Source organism: Cyanistes caeruleus, chromosome 1 (genome assembly GCF_971803275.1).
Source record: "Cyanistes caeruleus chromosome 1, bCyaCae1.hap1.1, whole genome shotgun sequence".
NCBI classification, from domain to species: Eukaryota; Metazoa; Chordata; class Aves; order Passeriformes; family Paridae; genus Cyanistes; species Cyanistes caeruleus.
In genome coordinates, this window is record NC_141701.1 from 55804247 (window position 1) to 55830548 (window position 26302).

A 26302-nucleotide genomic window follows, 5' to 3' on the forward strand; every position below is an offset into this window, starting at 1 on the left:
TTCTTTTTTTCACAGTTGAATTTTATTCCTAGAAACCTTACATTTCTATACAGACCATCTACACCCTTTGAGATGCAATCTACCATAGAAGCACCCCTTTGCTGAAATATCTCCTGCTCTACCAGATATTCTGTCCAGGGACAGGAAAATTATTCTGATACTTGAAGATTTAAGTTTGTTGACAAAATAATCTCCAAAAGTGTCTTACAAAAACACTCTGATATTTTGATAGTGCTATCTGTATGGAGATTTTATTTTATTTCAACTATAGTCTGCTTTCAGAAAATGTTATCAAGTAGATTATAATATAGACCTTAAAACAACAGGATATGGTGATCATATGTTGAAAAGAATTGTCTGATCCTGCAAGAAGCACTAAGGAAAAGTGGCTCAACTAGCCCAATATGCAAAGTTAAGATCAAAAAAATACATACTTTAAGAAAGCAAACTGCATTTCAATTTTTCAAGTACAGCATGCTGTCACAATATTCAAACAAATGCTTTTATAAAAGCATGCTTAGAAAAAAACTGGAAAAGTTACAGTCAGTTCCAAGTAAAAATGACTCAATGACAAAAGAAAAAAAGAATTATTTTGGGAGGGGATTAAAAATTTAGGTACTGAAGTCATAAAGTCTTATTGTTTTCTTTTAATGTTGTGACAAAGTTTTAACAGTCTATGAACAGCATATTGTTTGTTTTAGATTAAGAGTCAGCATTTACTATTCAAGTAAAGAGAATAAAATTGCAGCCACTATTGTAAAATATATATACATATATATTTTAATTTAGAAAAACCCAAGGCACTTAAGATGAAATTACACACCCTACATTGTTGATTAGATCTTTAATTCCTGAAAGCATTAAGTCTACAGGTTGCCACCTTAGAACAAACTTAAGTACACTACAAATTATCCTTCATTTAAAGCAGCAGTGTGACAACCTAAGACAAAAGAGAGCTGGGGTTTGGGTCTTGTTTTGTACAAATGATGACCATTAAAACATCTTATTTTCAGTAACTTGGGGTGTAGATTTCTGTGCAAAAACAGCAAAAACTTCCACAAATAACCTTGATTTGGTAGTAATGCTGCTGGCTGTATGGCACACAAATTTAACAGCCAAAGGCTCTCTGTACAGTAAGTAGACAACAGAAGATTTCATTTGGAAGGACTTATATGCATACCAGTGGGAGTTTATGCTAAACATAGCTCATAGGACAAAACACTGGTATGAAAACATAGGGCCTTCCTCCATTCCTTTCTCTCATTCCCATTACTTCTGTCTGTACATTTTCATTCCCTTCATGTGTCAGTCATAGAGCTTAGAAAAGCTTCCATCTCTTAACACAGCCCAAAACTATCCACGATTTTGGTCAGGACAGTCATCAACCCAGAGGAAGACTACACCAACTTTGCAACTGAGCTAAAAAAAAATTCTATTCCTCTTACTAGTAATCACCTTAGAGGTTTCCTTGCTTCTCTTTAAAGGTTTTATTGTTGAAAGTCACAATTCTCCATTCAAAAAATGCTTTATGTAAAATACTTGCAGTCTATGTATCCATGTATGCATTTTTCTACTCCTCAGTGTATAAGCAGAAGGAAGTTTGTTAGCAACAGGAGAGTTCACATCAACTGCTAAATGGTGCTTTGTCAGTAAACTGTATACAGGATAGTCACGGTAATCCTTTAAAACGGTTAAAATTTCAGAAATCAGAGAATTGTTTCAGGAACATGTACTGCCTATGCATCTTGGGAAAACCTCCCAGGAGCCAAACAAAGCATTCAGCACAATACTGTCAAAATTGTCTTTGTTGGTTCCAGCAATGTCAGGCGCCACAACTCTGTGTGATTCGATCCATTAGAGATGTGTTCAGTGATGAGAACAAAACTGCAGAAAATGCTTTGCTCCCTGAGATTTGAGAGCCAGTACCAGTCTGTCACAGGATAATGCAGCCTGAAACATCTGTAGTCTCAGGAAATTTCAACAGCTTAAGGGAAATACATTCTGGTTTTGCACCCTTTTCACTGACTTGAGCTTTTGGCTGTCAACAATTCTCCACCCTCCTACTCCTCCAAATACAACTGCTTCTCCAAACATACTGACAAAAGAGGAACAGGGTAAATTAGTTCCGGATCAAAACAGAGCAAGCTGAAAGTTTTATTTAAGTAATTAATAAGAATGAAGCACTTTTGTGCCATCTTCATCACATCTGATGTCTGAGAGAGCCATCCTCCCATCCTTTAAGCAGTGAGCACCACAGTGTGGACAAGAGCTGCTAAAACAGCCCAGGTAAATAATGAAGCAGCATGAGGTCGTGCACGTCCAAGTGCCAAGACTACTCAAGTGCTTCCAGAAGGAAATGTAAGCTAGGACAGGATGACTCAGATTACAGAAACTCCTGTAGGTCGGGTATTTTAAAACCTCTTTTTCAGAAATTCAATTGTGCTATACTGCCAGAGTGCTCACTAAATCACAGACAAGCAAATATAAACTCCTGCCTCTAGAGACTATTTTAAAAATCCTGCAGATTTTTAAATCTGCATTTCAGTACTGCATGACTGGAGGCCTAAAGTACACTTACAACAAGCATCCCAGGAAACAGCCATGTACACAACATGCAACATCAAAGCTCAGCACTGTAAATTAATCCAAAGGAAACAAGCTCTTTTAAATCCTTTTTATTACAGAAAAAACAAAAGGCTTACACTTGACTTAAAAAAAAGCAGCATTATTTTTTGAATTCAAAGTTATTACAGTCAAGTTGCTTTAAGAAACCTCTAGAGACTGAAGGAAAGAATAAAATGCCCCTCCTCAGACAGCATTCTAGATTATTTGTGTAACCACACCAAACTCCTTAATTTCACATCACTTCTGACACCTAATATATGACCTGTCCCTGTTTCTTCTCCCTATGACTTGTTCAACGTAGCTGAGGGAAGGCCTTGATGAAAACAACAGTACATTTCAAGTCAAATTTTCAACAGTTCAGTACATGTCTGGTAGATATTAGAGTTCAGAAGTGACCAACATACAGGCTTTCCTTCTAACTCCAGCTATTAAGTGCTACAGTTTGAACAGATCCAAATGTGATCCATTTTTTCCACAATATTTATCATTATTCGGGTCCACATCTCAGAATATTTCCCAGCAAGTCAACTGGCTACTACTGATTATAAACACAAACAAAAATAACCACAAAAAAAGAAGGCTCCGTGTTGAAATAGTTCTTAGCAGTGCAGCAGAACTCAGGTATTTTTTTTTCCTTTTCATTACACTCCAGAGAAGGAACAGCACCATTCCAGTGATCACTTCAGGCTTTTTTTAGTCAATAGCTGCAGGTTTCCAGCCTGAGCCAACACTAAATAAGCAACTGATCTGTATGAAAATATTAAGAAAAGAGACAAAGAAAACATACTACTGCCTTAACAGTCCTACATTTTGGCTATCAGCAGAGTTGTGCAGAAGTCCAAAGAAATTTACAGATTTTTTCATTAAGTTTTAAATTTTTTTTCAATAAACAACTCAGAAGCTCAATACCATTAAAAAAAATACCCCTTTCTAAACACATTTTTAAGCACCTATTCCTCATGTATACGCTAAACCTATACATCTCAAAGGTTCTAACAAAAAAAAAAAATCAACAAAAAGCAAGAAAACTCAAGTCACTATGTACAACTGGTTATAATGACAAAAATTTAAAGAAAGGTAATTCATAGAAAGAAAACAGAGAAAAAAAAAAAGGATTAAAAAAACCGTATCAAATACCTGCTACTCAGTGTTCTGTGACCTTATTTATAATTTCTCCTCCAAAAAAGAAAAGACTTGTATTCATAATCAGACAAGGAATTGTTTTAAAAAAATTCTTAATCTGTTTACATGTTGTTTATACTGTTTGATAACCAAACTCTTTCAAATCAGAGATCTACTTAAGGTACTCTGCATGGCTACCTGAAGCCAGCTGTTACCACACTACTTAAACAGAAGAAACAAGTTTCTTTCCCACAGAGAAAAATGATGCAATACTTTTTCCCTGGTTATGATTCTACAGCATCATCAAATTTACTCAAACACAGAACTTGTCTATTTAAGCTTACTCATGGTTACTATTTAAAATTCCTTAATTTAGTGCTACAGCATAGCAATTTCTTACATGATCAAGCTCCTCCTTATAAGGAGGATGTTAATATTTTGTATTATATACTAATATAGCCTTAAAAAAAGAAAAAAGAAAGAAAAAAGAAAAAAAAGGGAAAATCCCAGCATGAATAGTTTGAGGAGGAGCAATACAAGTTATATTTTCCTGGTATTTTCCATGACATTGATGCAAAAGGCTGCTTTATAGCTTATCACAGGAGTGTTTTAGCCCTGAACACAAATTAGTCCTTTTCGCAATCACAGGTTTGTATTAAAAGTGGTTTTTATGATGAAACAGGTAACAAAAATGTTTTATACTGATCAGTGTTAATATTAAGCTCCATTAACTCCCTCCTCCAGAGTAGGTAACAGTCTCAAACAAAACTACCTAGCTCAAAGATATATAACAATCTCAAGTAAACACTATAAAATAAATATATACCATTCAAAAAGCTTGTCATTAGAGAGTTATACAAATAGTCAGAAGGTGTTCATATTGATGTCTTCCTTTACCAAGCTGTGCTGCAGATTCAGGAAACTTACAGATCTTTTGCACTCTAAGTGTGCAAGCACTCACAGAAAGTAATTAACAGGCAATCATGTTCTAAAAGGTTTTTTAACGTAATTTCCCAATATTTTTATCTGCTAAAGCACTAATAAACACTTAACTTAGCATATAATTCCCACATCCTGTATCTAGTAAACGTTCTTGACTGCTAATAATTATATTATTACAAGGTAGAACGATCCTTCAATTCCCAGAAATTTATATTTAATTTCAGGAAATAGAAAAGTTTGTTGTTTTGGTTTTGTTTTTCTTTTCCCATTATAATGTCTAACAAGTACAACATGTGACTTCTTAGAAAACTTGTAAACTGTCTTCAGCTATCAGGCTCTGAAACATTTTACAGCTCTCTTAACCTTTCCTTGTTTTCAGCTTTAATTTTATGAGTTTTAATTTGAATGAGTGCATAGCTGGGCTATATCAGTAGCAGTTCATCGCATATAGTAAGGTCGAGTAACATCATCTCTGTTCGGGAAATGAACAATTCAAAACTCTTACAAAAATGGTGTAGAACTGTACCTGAAAATTTCATCAGTTTAAATTGCTCTTTGTTAATCTACTAAGGACAATTAAGAGAACATCCATTATTTTTCTGTCAATTTCTGAGAAAATGTGAATACATGCAAGCCAAAACTACCATTATGCGGATAAAACAGTCCTCTTTCATGAAGATAATCAATAAACGGACAACCGCCAATAAATAAGTCTGTTTTGAAATTCTAGAGAATTCTTTTGCTAAACAAGTTAGTCCTTTTTCTTTTCCATAATGTCTTTCTGTTTAAGCTCTCCATCTGAAAGTTCTGTATATTTTCCACTCTTTTCCTCCTCTTGTTCTTCCTCACTGCCTTCATCTGTGAGCTCCCGATCACCACTTTCCTTTTTAGCTCCCTCATGCTCAAATACCTCTCCCTCTGTATCAGCTGTGCAGATTCCGTAACACATGATGCTGATGACCCCCAAGGGTAACCCAAAGAGGAAGCATCCCAGCAGTGGTGAACTCTTGAACACAGACTGTTGAAAGAGAAAGTAAAAACCACTTTCGGTGAATATATAATGCATTACTTCTCTTATCACTCTGTGTATTTATTCAAAAAACATCCAAAATGAGAATCAGTATTTTTTAGAGGGATCATGGAATCAAGTAGGTTGGAAAAAACCTTTAAGATCATGAAGTCCAACCTATGACATAATGTCACCACCACCAAAAGCACAGCACTAAGTGCCACATCCAGTCTTTTCTTAAACACCTCCAGGGATGGTAAATCCCAATACCTCCCTGGGCAGCCCATTCCAATGCTCAATCACCTTTCTGTCAACAACCTCTTCCTACTGTCCAACCTAAACCTTCCCTGGCACAGCTTAAGATTGTGTCCTCTTGTCCTAATGGATCTCTTGTTTTGGCTTTTCTGCTTGTTTGATTTGGGTTTTATTATTGTTGTTGCTTTGTGTTTTGGTTTTTTTTAATAAGGTTTGTTTGTTTGCTTTCTTCTGCAAAAACAGCAAGGAGTCCTCAACTTCAACAATTTCTACTGTCACAAAAAATGACACAGAAGTTCAAATATTACGATATTGCATTGGGATAGTTAATGTTTACATGCCAATGCATATGCTATGAATTCTTTGAAGCTTTAGAAACACTTGGTCTAAGAGTGTTAAAAAACACTTTGAAGAAAAAAGTTTCATCTCTTACTTCTGTCTTGTTCTCAAAATTTAGTCTGCAGAAAAATTCTAGTTGAGAATTCTTCCTGTTGAGGAGTAGCTTAATGGCACAGGAAGAAGGAAACCTCAGAAACCTCAGAAACTGGTGGCTAAATATTGTACTTTCACAGAAGTTTGGAAGACACTCATTTAGAAACAAGTGAGTTTCAACTTAAATTCACAGCATAGGTTTATTTGCTTGTGCAGGACAAGTGAAGAAATGGATTTGTGTACATCTTCCCAACAAAAATTTTGTTAAGCATAATTAACTTATGAGAAAGATGATAAAAAATGTTTTCTTTAAAACTACACAAAGAGTAGTATTTAATCCCCTTATGCTCTAAGCAATTAAATCAACAATGTAACATTCCTCAGAAGAGTGAAATTGTATCAGTTTCAGGAAAGGATGTCAAAAGGGTCAAGGAAAAGATCTTGAATTCTCTCTGTTCTATCCCTTAATACATGTCAGGCATACAGAAGAGCAGTGAAAAATGAAGAAACAAAATATGTTGAATATTTATTACACATATTATTAAAAATTTTAATCAAGAAGTTAATTTGACTTAAACCTATACATGTAATATATATGCAATATATACAATATAAAACAGTAAATATAAAAATAGTTCTAAAACCCTCTGAAAGTATTTGTATCCTGACAAGGGCACCATCTAATTCAATGAAAAATAAAACTCACCACTATGGTAGATTTGGCATCATAGATTATTCTCTTGATTCGTTGCAGAAGTCCATCACCACCCTGGGCCTGAAATTTCAAATGGAACCATGTCAAAACTGCGGACACTTTTCAGTTATGATTCCAAAAGTTCATTCTTCAGACCTTGCAATCTTAAGGCCCTTTAGAAGGAAATGAAAAGTAATTATTCTTACATCTCATGATGCCCAGACACTCCAACTTGCCAAGCTTGGACAAAGATTACTCAGTAGTCTCATGAAAAAGTCACTTACTATTGTTTCAAACAATCGGTGCTAACTTGGACAATGGGCTGACTCTCTTTCTCTCTCTCTTACCATAAAGAAACACTAACAAAAACTAGCAACTGTCCCAATGTAACAATGGTAAAACTGCAGAGCTCTTCTGAACTTTCCTGCAGCTGTTGAACATCCACTTAGGGATTATGACAGCACAGTTAGAAAAATCTAAGAACTAAGCACAGAGGAGATATGAAGGTGTAATAAATAAAACATGTGTCAAGCAATGACAGACTATACCTACACTGCCCCCTAACTGAGCAGTGTTTGAAATAACTACATGAATCAGAAGGCAGTTTGTCTGCTGAACAGTACCAGTTTTCACCTTCCTCGAGTAGCCAGAGAAACAAACTCAATGTTTGGAAGTCAACTCATCAGCACATGATCTGGCCAAAACCCCTCAATAGCAAAAGAAGTCTACAAAGATGAGACAGACTCACAAAAAGTTACCTACAGAGTCTTACAGAATAACAATAAAGTCCAGGTGAATAATCCAACACTTTCCAAGGAAGAGAAGGGGGAATAACACACTTCTCATAAATTTCTCTGTGATTCAGAAAGTCTGCATCCTATTAGTTGTTTACCAGCATACTTTGAAGACTCTCATTCCTCAACAGCTGCACAACTTCTTGGGCAGAGAACTCAGCCAAAGTAGTGCCATTTTATGTCTATAGACACCTTAAATATAGACCAGCTTAAATGAAGTCATATCCTGTATTTTTGTATTGTACAGAGATGTGAATTTAGACTGACCTTTAATCACTCTAGCAGAGATACTGCAAACAAAAGATAGAAAGACCTAAGTGACACTATGGCAAAAAACACAAGGCATCACAAATGATTTTTCTCCAAGTAAAAAAAAAAAAACCAGACAGAAACCAATTACATTTGTTGTTTCAACCAGAAAAGTACATACAAATAGAGTCTAACAGATGTTGATAAATCAATGCACTTAAAAAACATTCAAAAAGTGAACAAAGAACCACCAAGTTATAGCAATACCCATAACACTGCAACTGAAAGCATGGCCAGTGAAGTCCTGAACAACACATAAATCCAACTATACCATGTTCTACATCAATCAGAGAGATTAAATAAACCCAAGTACCCCATATGACAAACATCTTCTGCATTATTTGTCATTACCAACCAATGACCTAAAACTGCTGGCGTAAAGTGGGACTCAGCTAACACAGGAAGCACTCAACCTTTGGCTTAAACCACAAACAGGCTTCTCCCAGGAGGCAGCCAAATTGTTAGCTATCAGCTCCCCTTTGTGGTAAAGCCTTCTTTCCCCAGAGGCACAAGTCAAAGCTCTGCTCCATGACCTCTTTCCTCATCCACACAACAGTCCAACCTATGGTACACTGAGGAAAAAAATACTAAGAAATTATCCCAGTCACCAATTCCAATTGTTTTAATTTTGTTATTTTAACAAAAGACAGCTCTTATTTTAGTTTTAGAGAAGAGAGGAGAAAGCTTGTGTCCATTTCTAACATTCAAAGCAAGTATAACACTGTTTTTCTGAATCTGAAGTTGTAATTTCCTCCAGCTATTTAATTTATTAATTTTCCATCGAAAAGAAAGGGTGCAGTTGAATTATGCACTATAATTCAAAATTTTAAACAAATGCGTTTAATGCAAACCAGGAGATGAATAAAAATCTCTCCATCTACAACTGCATCAGTAAAAGGAGTATCAAAAGAAGCCAGCTAATATTACGCTATAAACAAAAGAAAGCTTGCTTTGTACAACATGCAACAGCATGACTCCAGAATTTACAATGGCATATTCAGCAACAGAACCCAAGACAGTAAGACAGGACAGGAATATTAAACACATGCATAACTATCACAGTAACCAATTTTTTCCCTTACTTTAGCATCTACGGAAATAAACACTAACCAGTATATTCCAAGCCAACATGAAGACTTACTTCAGCTGTACCATCCAGGATATTGTTAATAAATTGAACCATGTCTTCTGTGCTCTCAATGTGCCTATCTGGTAGAAAATACTGCTGATTGGAGGTATTCAATACAACAATAGTAGGGATTGTCAAGTCACTGGAAACACAAAACAGAAAGTTTATATATTTAAAGAACTACCATATAAAATACTGCAATTCAAGTAATCCCTACATCATTTCAAAAGGAAATCCATTAATCTTCCTTTCATGTTTGTTCTTCATAGGAATTCTTTAAAAACAAGAAAGCAAGAGAAAAGGGGAAAGATACTTGGCCTAGTATGGTATGGACATGAATGGTATGGGCATGTTTCTTATAAATATTATTTTCCTTCACATCTGCGTCAGTGATGCTGTTGAAGTTTTCAGCATTTTACATACCCAGAGCAACTGTAAATCAAGTACTTTATGACTTTCCAAATAGTAAGAGATCACAGCAGCCTTGTACATGAAATGCATTAAGTATACAAGCTCGCAAAGGCAGAAGTGTAATTCAAAAATGTAATCCCACACAACCATTGTCTAACTCATCACCTTTATCAATCAGCCTCTGCTGGTCAAGTCAAAAGAATAAACCATGCCAAGCACAGCTTTTCCACAGCTCTTTTAGATATGGTTTATGAGGAACAGAGTTTTTAAAGAATTATTACTCTGTTGTTAACCTTCATGTGCATGTGCAATAAATACATCATAATTGGAAAGAAAAACAAAGGAAAAATGTTGGAAATTATCTCTGGACACAAACCAATTTAATCTCCTGTTCACTCCAGCACCAAATTCAACATAAGATCAAGTTTAGGAAATTTTAATATTGCAAAAGTACACTGCTCAAAAAGGAAGATTTAAATACTTTAAACAAAATCTCTGTAGTCTTTATCAATTTTCTACAATTCTGTCAGTAATGAATTCAAGTACTTCCTTCAAAGCAGAAGCAATGCAAACCTTGCTTTTGTACGTTTTCACCCTTGTCTAATAGTGTCTCATCCATGTACCCTTGTAATCCTTGGAAAATCGATGACAATTTCAGTCTTACCTGTGGCTATCAACTGGTAGTAAATTATTTAATGAAAATACTGGTTATTTACTCAAGATGCCCATTTTTCATTGGAGTCACTGAAACTATCCTAAATTTTCTCTCACATTTTAGAGTTTTTGGTTTTAATTCAAATGCAAACATAAAAGTTAAAAAGTTTATAATACTTATGTATCACAATTTTCTGAACTTCTAGAAATCTGAATACTTAAAGATTTAAGGTACAGACTCTGTTCCCACTACTGAAGCTGAAAGCATGGTGGCACCTCAAAAAACATAAGGGCAATTACAGGATAACAAAATAAGGCCATCCTTTAAATGGAACTTTACAAAAAACAGCCAAATAACACAACTTTGTACATCAAGGCAGCCTGCAACATAAGAGTCACTAAATATAATGTTTTCACTTGAAATTTTTATTCTTTTCTTACTAGGGACAGAGAAGAAATCTAAGTATAAGGTGCTCAAAACCAAGTCAGGTGTTTTTGGAAGCATCTAGTAACAAGTTATCAATTTCTGCCAAAATATGCCCTCCCAGCCAAAACAGAACAAGTTTTATTAATTAGATGCAGAGTTTCTGTTTCATTTGACAGTCTGGTAACTGATGTTCTTGGATGTGGTTGTAGTGCAGCTGAAAGGTAACCTCCATATACAGATTCGTTATGCTATACAAAAGCTCACAAAAGCACATTTAATGTGTTACTTTCAAGAGCAGTGGAGAGTTCAACATACACCTATAGCTGACAGTGATATTATGTACCTTAGCTTATAAAAATTCAGTAAAATACTGAAAAGCATTTTTTTAGGTAAAATTTTAGGTAAAATTATGTATTTCAATTAAAATACATAATATTCTTATTTATTATTTTGTGCATGGTTTTAAATGTACTATTTCTAATCCAACAAAAGCATGTTCATACACTGCTGAAAAAACAGAAGAATTATAATGTCTACTAATGAAGTTACAGCCAAGTCCATAAATGTACTTCTGTCAAGGTCTAATTCTATCCCCAGAAACCATACAATATTTTGTTCTTTGTAAAGAACACAGAATTTGCTCCTATGTGCATCTCACACAGTAAAAAGTGTTTCGTGATACATTTCTCATTCATATTTTTTCTATTTCCACTTGCTGCCATCTGGTGTCAAACTGAAGCAGTTGCAATACTTTTTTTTTTTTAAAATTCAAATTTAACTCATGTAGCCACATTAAGAGCCACTACTTTGAACATAATTGACTGCATTCTTTTGCAAATTCCTACTTATGCTTGAAAGGCATACACTGGGTTTAGAAAATAATTCAAAGCTGGTGAGTACTTGAACCAGAACTTCCCATATACTACAAAGAATAAAGTTAGGCATTTTGCAGATTCACTTAAACAACCCAACCAACCAGACCAGACTACATCACTACCACTCCAAGTGGCAGTTTTGTCTTCTTTCCCTTCATTTCCTTCCTCCCAGGTATCTCATCTCATCTCATCTCCCTCCCCTACATCTCTGCACATTTGTGCTGGTACTCAGCAGAGTAGAGCGAATAACATTGTTGAATCAGCAAAATAACTTCCCTACTTGCCCAGACAAAAAGCCAAACACTTTTGTGACAGATAAACAGGATGAAACAGCTCAGCAGACAGACGTAAGAGCCTGCACAGGAGAAGCAATTAAGCGAGGAAGGCCTCACTTTTGGCAATTATAAAGCACTAGCTTTATAATTCAATCAAATTCATATAATCACATAATTTTAATGGAGAGACATTTGTTTTTAAATCAGGTCTTAATCTACAGACATTCTACAAAAATACAGACCTTGTGCTTTTGGGTCCACAAGAAGCTTCTTGAATTTTTAGGGGCATGAATGCATGCTTAATTAATGTTTTGATCCCTGAGAAATGGATTTGGAAAACTTACAGAACTGTAACACTGACTCCTGGCTTTTTTTTCTTTCAGAACTCCAAAGGCCAGAGAAGTAGTTAACTACAAATGCCAAGCAACTCAACTCTCTAATTATGCATTTTTTAGAACAGGATCATAGTAAGGGCAACTGCCAAGCACCTTGTTAAACCACTTATATTTTTCAAAATATACCATGTACATATCAAGCACAGACAGCATCTTCCATGCATTCTACGCTTTTCTGAGAAAGTGCATTTCTATGCAAGTCTTAAAAATACATCAAGAATGAAAGCCTCACAATTCTAACAGTTAGATAAGCTTTTTCAATCAGCATTATCAGTAAGTCAAACATCCAACAATAAACTATACATTTACACAGTTTAATTTCACAAATAACTGATATTATGGTACAGGCTGAATTCTGATGACAGTGATTTTTTCTTAAGTCATGAAAGCCAAGAATTTTTTGTAAGATTATTTCCAATTAAATACACTTGCTAACAAATGCAAGAGAAGAAAGAATATTCAAATAAGAATTTACTTACTCCATTAGTAAACTATTAATGTAATCATTTCCATCCATATGGCCAAACTGGAAGTCCCTGTAAGAGAAGTGGTTAAAAATAAAACAATGAAAAAGTGGATTTCACAAAAGTGGGTTTCACCAAAAGTTCTTCCTTAAGTATTTTTCCTATACCTGAAAATGAGGGCACACACCCAGCAATGTAATTCAAAAAGAGTCATGATCTAGAACACAGCATTATAAAACACAGTCAGTTAATGAAATGGTCCTATTAAATATCAGTATAAAAATACAAAAGCAGGCACTGTAATGTTTTTCACTTAGGAAAAATAAGTGAGTACTGTCTTAGAAGGATTAATGTAGAAGCCAAATTAAAACATCAGAGTACCATGTGTGCCTACCTGTGAAAGTGATCTCGATAATCTCTGGCAACTTCCTGAATAATAGACTTTAATCTGGAAGAAAAAAAATTAGCATTGATAATCCAGGATAGACTCTTTCTAAATACAAATAATAAACATTGAGATTTCTCCAGTATGCAGCAACAAGGACTAACAAAAAACACCTTGTTCATCTTGCTTAGTTCCTAAAGGTTGAAAATAGCTACACAGTATTTGAACAGTATTTTTTTAGTCTGTATATGCAATCGGAAAAGGACAAGGGAAGGTCTTGTTCCTCTCAGTCTCTTCAGCAAACTCCAACCCCAGCAAAAACACCTCTTCTTTAAAATCCCACAGACAACTAATATATAAGCATCACTAGCTTAATTTTCAATGCATCTGAACTGAAGCACAGTCATATGTTTAAACTCACTGAGTTCATCTCGAAGTCATCCAAACTCAAGCACTTTTGTCTATGTTTAAAAGGTGACACAATAGCTTTGAAAAGCTATGAGATCACCATTTACTCCAGTGATCCCATTAACAAATAGCAGAACAGTGATATAGGAACTCCCAAGCATCTCAGTGAATTCACATGTGCTTCAACCAAGCCATAAATTAAGTAAGATTAGTACACTAAGTCAGAAATTAAAGAACATTTACAATTAAACCCACTTATTTAACCTGTATTTCTCAGTATTTAAGAAACATCCAAACTTCCCTATGTCATACCAGCACATTTCTCCCATAGTCACCAATACTCAATTCTGTACCTGGTATGTTCCACTGAAGAGTTCTTATCATCAATGACTGCAATAGCCACAAGTTTTCCTAAAATAATGAATAACATTCTTGAAATCGTTTAAAAAGAAGCACACATACTCCAATGGGAAATATGTCAACTTAGAAAATCCAGTAATCCCCTCCAGGGACAGAAATCAGTTTTTGAATATAAACCAGCCTCACAGCCAAAGAGCCTCTACAAGATGACCATCCTGTGGTCTTAAAGCTATTGAAAATAAATCAAGATGGGGCTTAATGCCATGCCACTAGCATTGTATGAAAAGCCTATCTATAGAAAGAAGATAAAAGGAAGAAAATGCAGATAATTAATTTCCTACTCAAGCTGCATATTAGCATATACCTAAATACGAGGTTATGGAGATATGCAGCAATTACAAACTGATTCTAAGCAATTAAATCAGTATTTTATAGATTTAAACGTTTGACAGCCCTCTGTCAGAGAATCTAAAAGGTCAACGCCAGAATATACCAATCTTTTCAAGATTTGCTTTGTGAAGTTTTTCTGATTAAAAGAAAAAAAAACTCCAAACCCAAAGAGTGCTATGGCCAATCAGATAAAAATGTGTTAAAAAAGCTGGCCAAACTTTCTCCAGACCAAGCCGTTGCAGTTAGGAAAGCAGATCTGTTAACACTGCAGTCATCAATCAGACAAACACAAGACTCCAGAGGCTGATTTTTCAGCTCTCTCCAGATACCACAATTCACTCAAAATCCTCCCCACCAAGCCAACCAATTGCTCAGTTCCTACCTACCACCACGCCACAGGAAGCATTCCCCTCAAAAACAGAAAGTCACTCTTGTTCAAGTAATGCTGGGTTTTAAGGGCAAGATCTATGATTCATTCCCATACTTCCTTGTGAAATAGCAGTAGCTTCTCCCCACCCTACTTCTTCCACACATCAATTCTCACTTCTTCCCCATTTCTTTCCACCCTAAGACACTACCTAATGACACTAGGAGACAACTAATGACCTTTTATACTGCAAAAGATGATCTAAATAAATTCCAAGTACTATGTATTAATACATAAAGCTCTTTAAAATAAATGATGGCTTAATAAAATCAATTTTTTTTTTATTTGGAACTTGAGGAATTGTTAGTTAAAAATATAACAGGAAAAAACACGCTATATTTAAACAACTTGCAACAGCATTTCTGTAAATAACCATTTAAAATGTAGGTGTAACAATATTAGCTTCCTAAACATGTAGGAAGAACATTTTTCTTCTTGAAATAAACATTTTAAAGAATATGTTTAAAACCTGAGAGAACTCAATGTTGATTGAATGTAAATATTTTGAAATGGAATATAGATGATAAGATGTCTTGGCCTGGAAAAATCAACACTTACAGTATTTTTTCTGATACCTCACAGTGTCTATACACCTTAAGAGCAGTACAACTAATTTTTCTTTTCCAGAGGTCACCTGGCTGCAAAAGTTTCATCTGGCCTGCGGAACTTTTGCTAAAGAAAAGCTGAAGTTTTCATTCATTTTTAACTGAAGTTTTTGCCCACTTCAATACATGCTTCTCTCCCTTTCTTTCTGCATCTGTTTCAAAGATACCTAAATCCACTAGATGTAAGATATCTGGACAATCTATATTTGATAACTTCTAAATCCAATTTTAAAATTCCCTGCATGTATTCCAAGAAGTAATATGCAACTTAGACAAAATATAAGGTGCTCTTAAATTAAAAGTCCTACTAATTTTTGTGATTACTACAGGATTAGACACACTGACTTTCATGTTGCGAGGAATGGACTTATGAAGACTGTGGATGAAACCTCTAGTCACAGGTCAGTCCAACATCAACATAATACTGCCACTATCAGCTCTACCCTGATATTGATTAATTTCTGACATTTAAAAACATGTTCTTAGTACTTGCTTGATTTTTCTTACTGTTTAGTACACAATGTCAAGAAGTTTAGGACCAGCATCATCTCACCTGTATCTCCAAGTTCATACAGTGTAAAGCCATCTACATGAAGGTAACCTTGAAATCTTTCTCTGTTTATCCAGGATGACAAATCACCATCTTCATACTCTGACATTAAAAAAAAAAAAAAAGAGAGAAATACATTTTTTTAAGAGGTGGGCCATCAGATTTGCTATTTCAGTAAAATGGAGGCAACCACTATTTTTTTTTTCCTTTTTTCCCTTTATTCTTTTTAGACTAATCATCACACTTGTGTGGGCATTTCAAGTTTGAAAACTTCTAATGCTAGTTTTAACTGCTGAACAAAAAGCACATTATAGAAAAGTGTGAAAAGTCGATTTGCTGATTTTATTTTCTAAATCAAGGATAAACGATGCTGTATGAGAAGCTAACAGTGACCCAGTGCAGAAAGGAACAGGTTCAAACCCTGTTTTTAAAGGGGTGTGTGTGAATAACTTGTCAGGTTTCAAACAAAGTAGAGATATAAAAATACAGAAAGCAGTATTTGTGAGAGACCTTAAATGAAAAATGGAAAGAAAGATCAAGAAAAATCAGATGCATTAAACAGCGATGTGAACTTAAATGAACAAATAATCATGTATGACTGACAATCAGTTTTTACCAAAGGCTAGTTTAAGATGCTAGATGTTTTAACCTATTAAGAATTAAATTCTAATACGTACCATCAATTAGATCTAAATCACTAGTAAAAAAGAAAAACATATATACATACATGTTGCATTTTATGTGAATAAATGCACAATAATTAATTTGGTTTAAATCCTATTGCATAGACTGAAGTATCAAATAATTTCAGGTTAACAATTATCTGCTGTAAGGTAGTAGCAAGTAATTCCAAGCATAATGCAACCCATGGATCTGTATCCATTTCCCCTACTACAGAGAAGGAAAAATCCCAAACAAAAACACCAGACAGAGGTCAGAGCACTGAAGTGCATTCTGCTAGAATTTTTTCCTCATAGTGAGTTCTTCAAATTTGTGCCAGTCATAAGAGTTGCACATAAAACCTTATTCAGTCTCTTACACTGCGTCTTCATGATTTGTTTGACTTCCAATACTGTTTCTGGTACATTACGAAAAAGTAACTTTTTTACAAAGTAAATTAAAAGCCTGAATTATTACAGCTTTTGCATTTGTTTTAGAAAATGTGGAAAAAGCAAGCAGGCTACAGAGCAAAAGAAGTGTTTCTCTGAAAAGCTTTCTTTCTCCAGAATTGCTAAAAGAGATAAAAAAATATTAAATGCAAATCAAGGAGGCTATAAAGTGGGTTTTTATTTGGAGGCATCAAACTGAAGAGGAAGACAGATACATCCATTCTAGGAAGACAAAGAATACCCTTGATGGTCGACCTGAAATATTTTGCTGTGGTACTACTTATCCTAAGAAATTATACCATAAGAATAATCTTCTGAGTGACATGTTTTCAACTTAAAATGAAAACCAGCATTTAAAACAATCTAAATCAAGAGTAGATGCTTTTGCAAGTAAGTGGTGTGCTTATAAGCCCAGGCTATGCAATGTAACTATGAGTGTGTGTACCATGCTTCTAACATGCACAGGCCTTATGGTACAGTCTGAGTACAAAAAAATACTCTTGTATGTGGATATACACAGAAGTTCCAGGTGTACTGGCCTCATGTACTGCAGATATACGCTGTAGAAATAGCAGTGTTAAAAAACACTACCAGCTTTGGGTGGCCATTCTACAGCCTACACAACAAGCCAGGTAAAGTAGCCTATGTATATGATGAATTTGTACAGTGAGGGAAGAAGTAACTTTTCTAAGTACATTAATGCTGGTGAAACAGTAATACAGGAAGCTACATCTTACTGAAAACAAAAAGCAAACATCATCATTTCTACTTCAGTACTGGTAAACCAAATTCCTTGCATTTTGTTGTGAAAGAACTAGTAATTTTTTTTCTCTTTTCCTTCATGAAGGAGCTGCCATTTATCCTAAAACTGGAGAATTTCTCAGCATCCCTATATACCCTTCAAAAAATCCCAACTCCTCCAGTTTCTCCATATATGCTTTAAATATCTTTAAAGTAATATCTACTTTTACTTACCATCATAAACAAAGTAAGTTCCATCTTTGAAGACCATAACAGCAGGCAATTCAGGCAGTGTCACGTACTGAAAGAGTCAGGTTTCAATTAATCCATGGAAGATTAAAAGATTTTTAAACAAAATAAACCATCTGAAAACATGTAAATGTAGTTCACGGGGAAAATCTCTATGGACACCTAAATATTTTCTGTCAACATGTATTAAGATAATTTATCAACTTCTGTATATTAAAAGTAACACAACATAAATATATTTTTGAGAGGTGGATCTCTCAAAGCATAAAAGAAACATGATTTTTACTGATATCTGGAGTAGCATGAAGAATAGTTTATGGATTGGACATGGACTTTAGATATGAAATTGTAGCTTGAGAGTTTTATCAATCATGCTCTCAGCTCCCAGTTTGTGCTGTTGTCAGCATACCTGTCATATTGCTACTTCTACTAAATGGAAACTCAATTTTGCAGAGTAAAATAGTACCACTGGCAACATGTGCCACCAAATCTGGGCTATTTCCCGTGCTTCAGACTGATGGGAATATAAAGAAACAGCTTCAGCACACAAGGCTGCAAACAGGCGTATTTAGACAAGTAACAATACCCTGTATTACCATGCTAAACATAGTATTTAAGATGATCAGGAACATACTTTAAAAAAAAAGCTGTAGAACCTTTCTTCTTGGAACTCAATTTTATTCAGCTCATGTTTTTTGTGAACTGCCATAGGAAAAATACTGCATCTGCTTCTTAATCCTTGCTAGCATTCTAAGCTAAAATTTTAACAGCATTCGTTGATAAGAAAGAATTGCATCATAAGCTTAGTTTTGATCACGTCATCTGAATTTTCTGATTTACTGATATGTTTTGGAAATGTAAGGACAGCATCATTTCCAATGACATGCCTTCTGTCATTCTGAATTACCTTTCTTGTAAAAGCAGTAATTTATAATATTATAGCTGATATGAATAAGCAAGAAGGTAGTCCCAGATGATATTTGTTCTCTTACTTGCTCAAAACATAATTCAACATCTTTGAAGGACAAATCAATCAGTGTGCAGTTTAAAGTTTGCAAAAGATGCCTAAATCTTGGAACAATATTACCTAAGGTGACAAAACAAAGCCTAACAATGAACACTGGAATGCAAAGGCTCATTACAACTCGCAGTCAGATTTCTTAACATTTTTGCTTCTCTCCATAGAATACTGAATACCATCACTACTTCAGCTTAAATGACACTGGTGGGAAATTACCTTCTGTAGGAAAAAAAAAGCTCACTGCTTACATCAGTGTGATCACAGAACCTCAAACACTTCCAACCTTTTTTACTCTTTCCACTGCACAACTGAACAGTACTTTTTTTGCTCAGCTGGAGCTGAAGTGCAAATAGCAATTTAAATTAAGGTAGCTTTTGATACAAGGTTTCTGGAGAACTAAAAATACACTATTTATAATGAAACCAGTTCTACTTATGGTGATGTAAAATGCAGCTGCCTCAAAACAAAACAACAAACCAAATTATGCACATTCTCTCATTAATCACCAACTAACTTCAAAGTCAAAAGTTAGTAGGCATGGGGCAGACTTAGGTCCCACTTGGAGAGAACAATAAATGAAAAAGTCTTTTAAGTTTGCTACAACAAATAAGCAACAATGTTTAGACTCACTATAGTAATACCAATTTTTTTCACCCTTGTGATGAACTGTAAGAAATTTCCTTGTCACAGAATCCTCAAAAAAAGCAGTAAGAGAATTCTGCAGCCAGTGGACTGGACTGGCTGATCCCTGGGCAGACTAATGTGTTGATCAGCTGTATTGTACAAGATGAAAATAATTTGTCTCTTCACTTACTTCTGATTACTAGGGTACCAGTAGTAATTCATGCTACAAACCCCCTAATTAGCTATAAAGTGTTTAGTGGAAGAACTGTTAGGAGCAACAAGAGTTTTGCATTGCCTAAAAATCCAAGTATCTACTTTCTTGAGCAAGTTGTGTGGCCCATATTGAGTTCTGTTCAGCCTCTGATTAATTTTATTAATATGACTGAACAAATAATTTGGTCAAAACAAAACATGACAGATTGAAACTTGGGTTGCATTCTTTCCTCTTACAGACTCAAACATTACACTACTGAAACATTACATGTTTCAGTGTAATTACTTAGATATCTACCAAAGCCAAACATACTGTAAGAAGCCATCAAAACAGCAAAATTGCAGAGATGAGGAGAAAAATGCCATTTCTGAGGAAGCAGTAGGAATGGAAACAGCTTACCTCAGGTAGCACATCTTCTGAGGCAGAAAAAAAGTACGTATAAACTATTAGTTCTGAAGCAACCTCAATGTATTTTTCCTGAAAAAATACAAACAATGTTTTTTTTAATTTCTGACTTTTTAGTATGTGTCAAACAAAAGCTTTGTGACATACCTTATCTTTAAAGAGCAATTATAAAACATGTTTATGGTGTAAGATTGTAAAAGCACATTAATAAATGTAAAAAAACCCCAAGAATTTGTTAGAAGCATGCATTTCAGTCTTTTGAAAGATTTTTAAAATTATTCCCTAAATTGCCAAAAGAAGTAATTTTACTTAATCGAGCTTCAAACCTTTAAAGGAGATTCACCACCAACATACACAAAAAGCACACGATGTCTCTTTTGCACATGCTCAAACATATGCTGGCTAGGAAGTGGCCTGATGAGAGGTCTGGAAAGGGAAAAAAAAGACATAGAAAAATCTCAGTTTGTGCTGAAAAACCCAAACAAATAAAAATTCACATGAAAATATCATACAGTTTTTTGTGCTGTTTTTTTTAAAAAAAAAAATCCAAAATGCAAATTAATTTAGTTTTTCGAGTTATTATTTTATACTAAAAGAAAAAAGAATATTCCTTCCCACCCTCCCTCTACCAAATAACATGTTATGTTCTTCAAACAGCACAATTAAACATGAAATTCAAATCTTACTACAAAATGCTGCTATGATGCCTTTTACTGGTCACAGAATCACAGACTGGGCTAGACTGGGAGGGATCTAAAAGATCATCTGGTCCAACCTGCCACCATGAGCAAGGACGTCTTTCACCAGACCAGGTTCCTCAGAGTCCCACCCAAACTGGCCTTGAACACTTCCAGAGATGGGGCATCAACAACTTCTCTGGGAAACTGGTTGCAGCATCTTGCCACCCTCACAGCAGAGAATTTACTCCTAGTATTCATTCTAAACTTTAATGGTTTTAAACTCTTCCAGTTTAAAACCACTGCCCCTTATCCTTCCAGTACAGACCATGATAAAAACTCTGTCTTTCCTAGAAGATGTCTTTATATAGTGGAAGGCCACAATAATGTCTCTCCATTTGAGAGAGAAAATTCTGAGTGTAAGCATAACACCCAGGAAATATGGACTTGGAAACAAATCATCTTAACTCAGCACCATGCACCTACACATTTAGTATATATAGTTTTTAACAGCAATATTTTTTTCTTTTTAAATAAGTCTTGGCCCACCTCAAAGTCTCATGTAATTTTGAAGTCAGCAGAAGAAGTCTCTGAGAAGAGTATACTTACCCTGCCACTCTATTAGCAAATTCAATTATATCATCTTTGGTTCTAGGTCCTCTGTAGTTGTACGCCAAGTCACCTTTCAAGCTAGATAAATAGAAAGACAAAAAAACCCAAACAAACCAGAAAAATCAATATCTAAACTACATTCATACATGTAAAATTTCTCAACCTTGACATGTTTACTACAGTCACCTTTCAGCAAGTGATAAGATAAAAATATAAAACTCAATAATGCAATACAATGGAATTATGGAATAAAAGCTTATTTACACGCTATCTGAATTACTGACTTGTTGAAATACTTAACATTCTTTTACAGTTTTTTTTCCTAGTGCACAGCTGTCATTTATTTTATAAACATACAGATCATTTAGAACACTTATTTATGACCATATTAAAAAGCCCCTTGAAAATGACAAAATACCCCACACTTAAACCAAACCAAACACACTCACCTTAATACTACTCAGGGGTAAGTCCTTGTAAAAGGAAAGCATATAAACTTCTTTAATGTTTTTTTATAATTGAAATGTATCAAATAATCTGCAAAATCTTTCATATGTATGTATTAAGCTTCACTGAAGTGCTGGTCAGCTTACGGTACTCTGCTGAGAGGGGATGTAGCTTGCTTGCATTAGCAGAGTATTCAAGTAACTTTTACTAATTCTAACAAGTTTTCTTTGAATCCATATAGATTTAAGAAATTCGGAGAAATTTTCAGTACCTCTACATGCCATGAAAATTTTTCATCCTTAAAAATTATCAAGCTGAACATCTCTGCTTCCTATTTTGAGAAAACTAACTTGACAAGATTTATTATCACCTATTAGGAATATTATTTGCTTAAGCCTGCTAAAATACCCAGTATGTCCACACTAAAAGGTACTCAAAACTACTGTGTCTTTATTTAACATGACATTGTACTGGACTATACGTTACATGGGTTTGAGACTTCTAAATGGAAAGGGCTATTTTTAAGTTTTGTTTTTATTTTCTTTTATTTTTATTAGTTTTTAATTTCTCATTCTATCATTGAAAGAAATTCAATAGGAAGGACCAACTTACAGCTTAATTGTTGGATAGCCTCGCACTCCAAATTCAGATGCAATACCTGAAAGAAATGCATTAATGCCAAAGTGAACCAAGACTTTTTTTTCCTCTCCTACTGTCTCTTTTTAAGCATGGTTTACTATTCACACCACATATACAAATAAAAAAAATACCACTTAGCTCGATATGAATTACTTTACTTGCTTTCAAGGAAAAGCTTGCTGTTATTAAGCTACATCATTAAAGTTTGGACTTCTATCAGAGGTGCTGCAGGGTCACAGGACAGCCTCCCAATTCATGTGCCACAACTCAAATGTCATGAGAATCCTCTGGACAGACATGTTTGGTCTGCTTTCCCCAAAAGTAGCATGCATTGAATATGCACATACAATTGACTGAAACTATAAGAGGCAAAAATTAAGCATCGTGGATGAAGAGCTGTAAATACTAATGCTTTAAAGAAACATAGAAGACAATTAATTACTCCTGTGCTAGAGTAATGGCTAACAAGAAGTGCAGTATCATACTTTTAAAATCATATTCCACACAAGTAAATGTCTACTGTCATTTCTGACATGTTCTGTCAAGAACACCAGAAGTAGGCACTTTCTAAGCAGATACCTGCTGCTTACTAAAGTGGTAAAAAGTAAGACAACTGCAGAACTTTTTCCCCCACCTCAGATTTGCTTAAAACTTTTTATCTTGGTCCCATTGGAGGAGTACAATTTGCAACCACCCTTCCACTAGTGAACAAAACAACTGACACCTTAAACTACACTTTCCAGCAAATCCATTTTTTTCCAAATGTTAAACTACACAGTCTTAAAAAAAGATTAAATAAGTCTAAAACTGTGCCAATACTTGTGCAATTCCCTGTTGAATAATAATCCCTGACTCAAACAGAGTCCATGCTTGTTATAAAACCATTCTGAAGCTACCAACGACATGCCACAGCAAGCAGATGTTGGACATCTTGTGTGCAAAGCTCTCAGTAAGAGTTTAGAACTTTGGTTGTGCACCTGGATCAGATGCAAGTACCTGATTGCACAGCACTACAAATAAAACTAGCAATTCACCTACTGGCATCCAAAGACACCTCTTCTAAGAAATAGGCATATAAGAATCAACTTGATTCTGACCCTTTTCTACTACAGCTCTACTACACAGAACTACAATGCATTAAAATGTGTATTACAACATTCAATCACAAGACCCATCAACAGTTTATTTCTCCTTGTACAGCTCTAGAAAAGACAATTTTTAATACTTTTTTTACACATTCCAGCCATGGGGATTACCAAAATTCTATCAACTTCATGGAAATTATTTATTTACATCATCACCTCTACTTCTTGGTATGAAGAATACAGTACAGGCAAACAGCAACAACTGCATCACCCCTACGTGTGATGTATTTCTCCTCTGCTCACACACAGTGGACTCCTGAGGCTGAACCCCCTGAAAATTCAACTGATACCACATCAGGTGACTGCTCTGTTGATGCAAGAGCTGTATCCTCATTCCACAGAGCTACCAGAGGCAATATTCACTGGATGATTTATATGTTCACCATATAAGATAAGATCTCAGCTCTCTGACACCAAACTTGCCAAAGTTCAGCTCTTTCACACCACTTCATATTCCTATTATAAACACAAACTATGCAGAGCAAACCACTCACGTTCCTTCCTAGTGACACATAGACATTACAGCTGCATTTCCTTCTGATGTTTTCAAGACTGAACTACTTTGATTTCAGAGAATCTTTAGATTGAAAAGGTATTAAGCAGAGCTGACTTGAGTTTTTCATATCCAGATGTAAGATTTCCACGTTGAAAATGAAAGTATAAAACTATTTAAAAAGATTTATCATGACACCATGAAAACAGTAGCAAATCTGAGAACAAAAACTTTTCCAGGGCACAAAGGAACCCTTGCAGCTTTTAGTAATTTTTATGTAAGTAAAAATGACTGATATAACAAAAACATAGTACCAATTATGTCCTAGGTATAGTAACATATATAGTAACAGGATGACAAATATAAATAATTCAAGGTAAGCTTTTATACAATTCATATGATTTAGAATTTTATACACTGGAATTTTTTTCTGGAATTTAAAATTTTTTACTGGAAATTTATAGAACCATGAAATCTATTCCCAGTTTTGCAGTTACCTGATTGCATGAAATTGAAACTTCTAATTCTCCAGGCTTACTTTTCAATAGAAAATAAGTATATTTAAGATGAAACATGAAGTCTTATTTATTTGGTTTTATAGAAAATGATATAGACAATAAACTGGTCTTTGAGGCAAAATCATTTTAATCTCAAAAGACCAAACTCTCCAATATCTAAGTATCGATGATGGAGAGAGATGGGGACAACTGACTTGGTGATCAGAACACCATTTTACTGTGGGCTACATAAGCTTATAAAATATTCTAGGAAGTCTACAGTGATTGGGTTAAACACCATACAAGCATATAAACAAATGTATGCATATTTCAACATTTGTTCAATCTTCTCCCTGTCCACAGGCTTGATTCAATCTTCTTGCCATCTTCAAAGCTCTATTTGTTCCTGCCAAGGCATTCTGGCTATCAGATCTCTTATGCTAATCAAGTCCAAAGTACTTTCTGATTTCACCATATCTAAGCACAGGAAAAACTGGAATACCACTGAGAAAAGTATTCTGCAAAATATTTTAGGCAAATACAACAAACTGGGATAATCAGATTAAATGGATATTAACTAAAAATACTACGTGTATTTAAAAAAATTTATGACATATAGATCTCATTTGGGCCCCACTCCTCCCCATACATTTCCTTTTAAATATCCTCCTGGTTCAACATACATTTAAGTGAATTGACAATAAAGAAACACATAAACACAAAGGAAGTACTGTTGAGCATTCAATAATCCTCTCATGTCTACCGAAACCACTTCTCTGAGTACCAAAGGTTTGGGGTTTTCTCTGAAGAGGTCGATACATATGAAAGGCATCAGCAAAAAAAAAATACTCCAAGTACTCAGTTTGATTCTTTGAGAAGACATTTACAGAGAAACATGGGAAGAAATTGGCTGAGCAGTGATCACTGATGTAATGAATTCACTTATCTCAGCAGGCTTTGTGTAACAGTTTCAGGACCGATTACCTGAAATGAGTAAGAGCAAGAACACAGGCACTCCTCCGGCAGTAATAGAAGGAACCTAAAACTGGATGCTCTCAAGAGACACACCACATAAAAATGCTTATATAACAGTACTCTAAGAGGCATATCAAAAGCAGATCTTTGAAAAGCTATTACCTTCCATTTGTCAGGAAGAGCTCCCTACTCAAGCAGAAACAAATGTGATAAAAAACACATACTACAGCAAGTTGTCACTTTTGGGAAGAAAAACAATCAGGAAATTTTTCTACAATTACGGCTTGTGTATTTGTGCTACGACACAGAAGAACAATAACAAGAAAATAAACTAAGAATAGCTTCAACACAGAGGCTGTGATGAAATTACCCCTAAACAAACCATACTTACTAGAAAAGGAAGTTGCATCCATCTTCCCAACTTTTACTGGAGAACCCATGTTTCTCATTTCTATGCCCACTTCATTCCACACAGGTTCTAGTTTCTTACAGTGGCCACACCAAGGTGCATAAAACT

At 34.8% G+C, this 26302-nt stretch overlaps 1 protein-coding gene across 1 annotated transcript in view; it reads right to left on the bottom strand.

Annotated features, from left to right (window-relative positions):
• Positions 1-2660: 2660 nt before the first annotated feature.
• TMX3 (thioredoxin related transmembrane protein 3) overlaps positions 2661-26302 on the bottom strand; it is a 29512-nt gene continuing 5870 nt past the window's right edge. Inside the window, exons 4-16 of the mRNA XM_023921137.2 lie at positions 26177-26300; positions 22649-22694; positions 21587-21667; positions 20627-20726; positions 20295-20372; positions 18022-18088; positions 15941-16039; positions 13959-14016; positions 13207-13260; positions 12828-12884; positions 9324-9453; positions 7092-7160; positions 2661-5707 (exon numbers count right to left, since the gene is read on the bottom strand). Coding sequence (XP_023776905.2) covers positions 5441-5707; positions 7092-7160; positions 9324-9453; positions 12828-12884; positions 13207-13260; positions 13959-14016; positions 15941-16039; positions 18022-18088; positions 20295-20372; positions 20627-20726; positions 21587-21667; positions 22649-22694; positions 26177-26300 — 1230 coding nt within the window. The 3' untranslated portion in view covers positions 2661-5440. The remainder of the gene's footprint in view (positions 5708-7091; positions 7161-9323; positions 9454-12827; positions 12885-13206; positions 13261-13958; positions 14017-15940; positions 16040-18021; positions 18089-20294; positions 20373-20626; positions 20727-21586; positions 21668-22648; positions 22695-26176; positions 26301-26302) is intronic.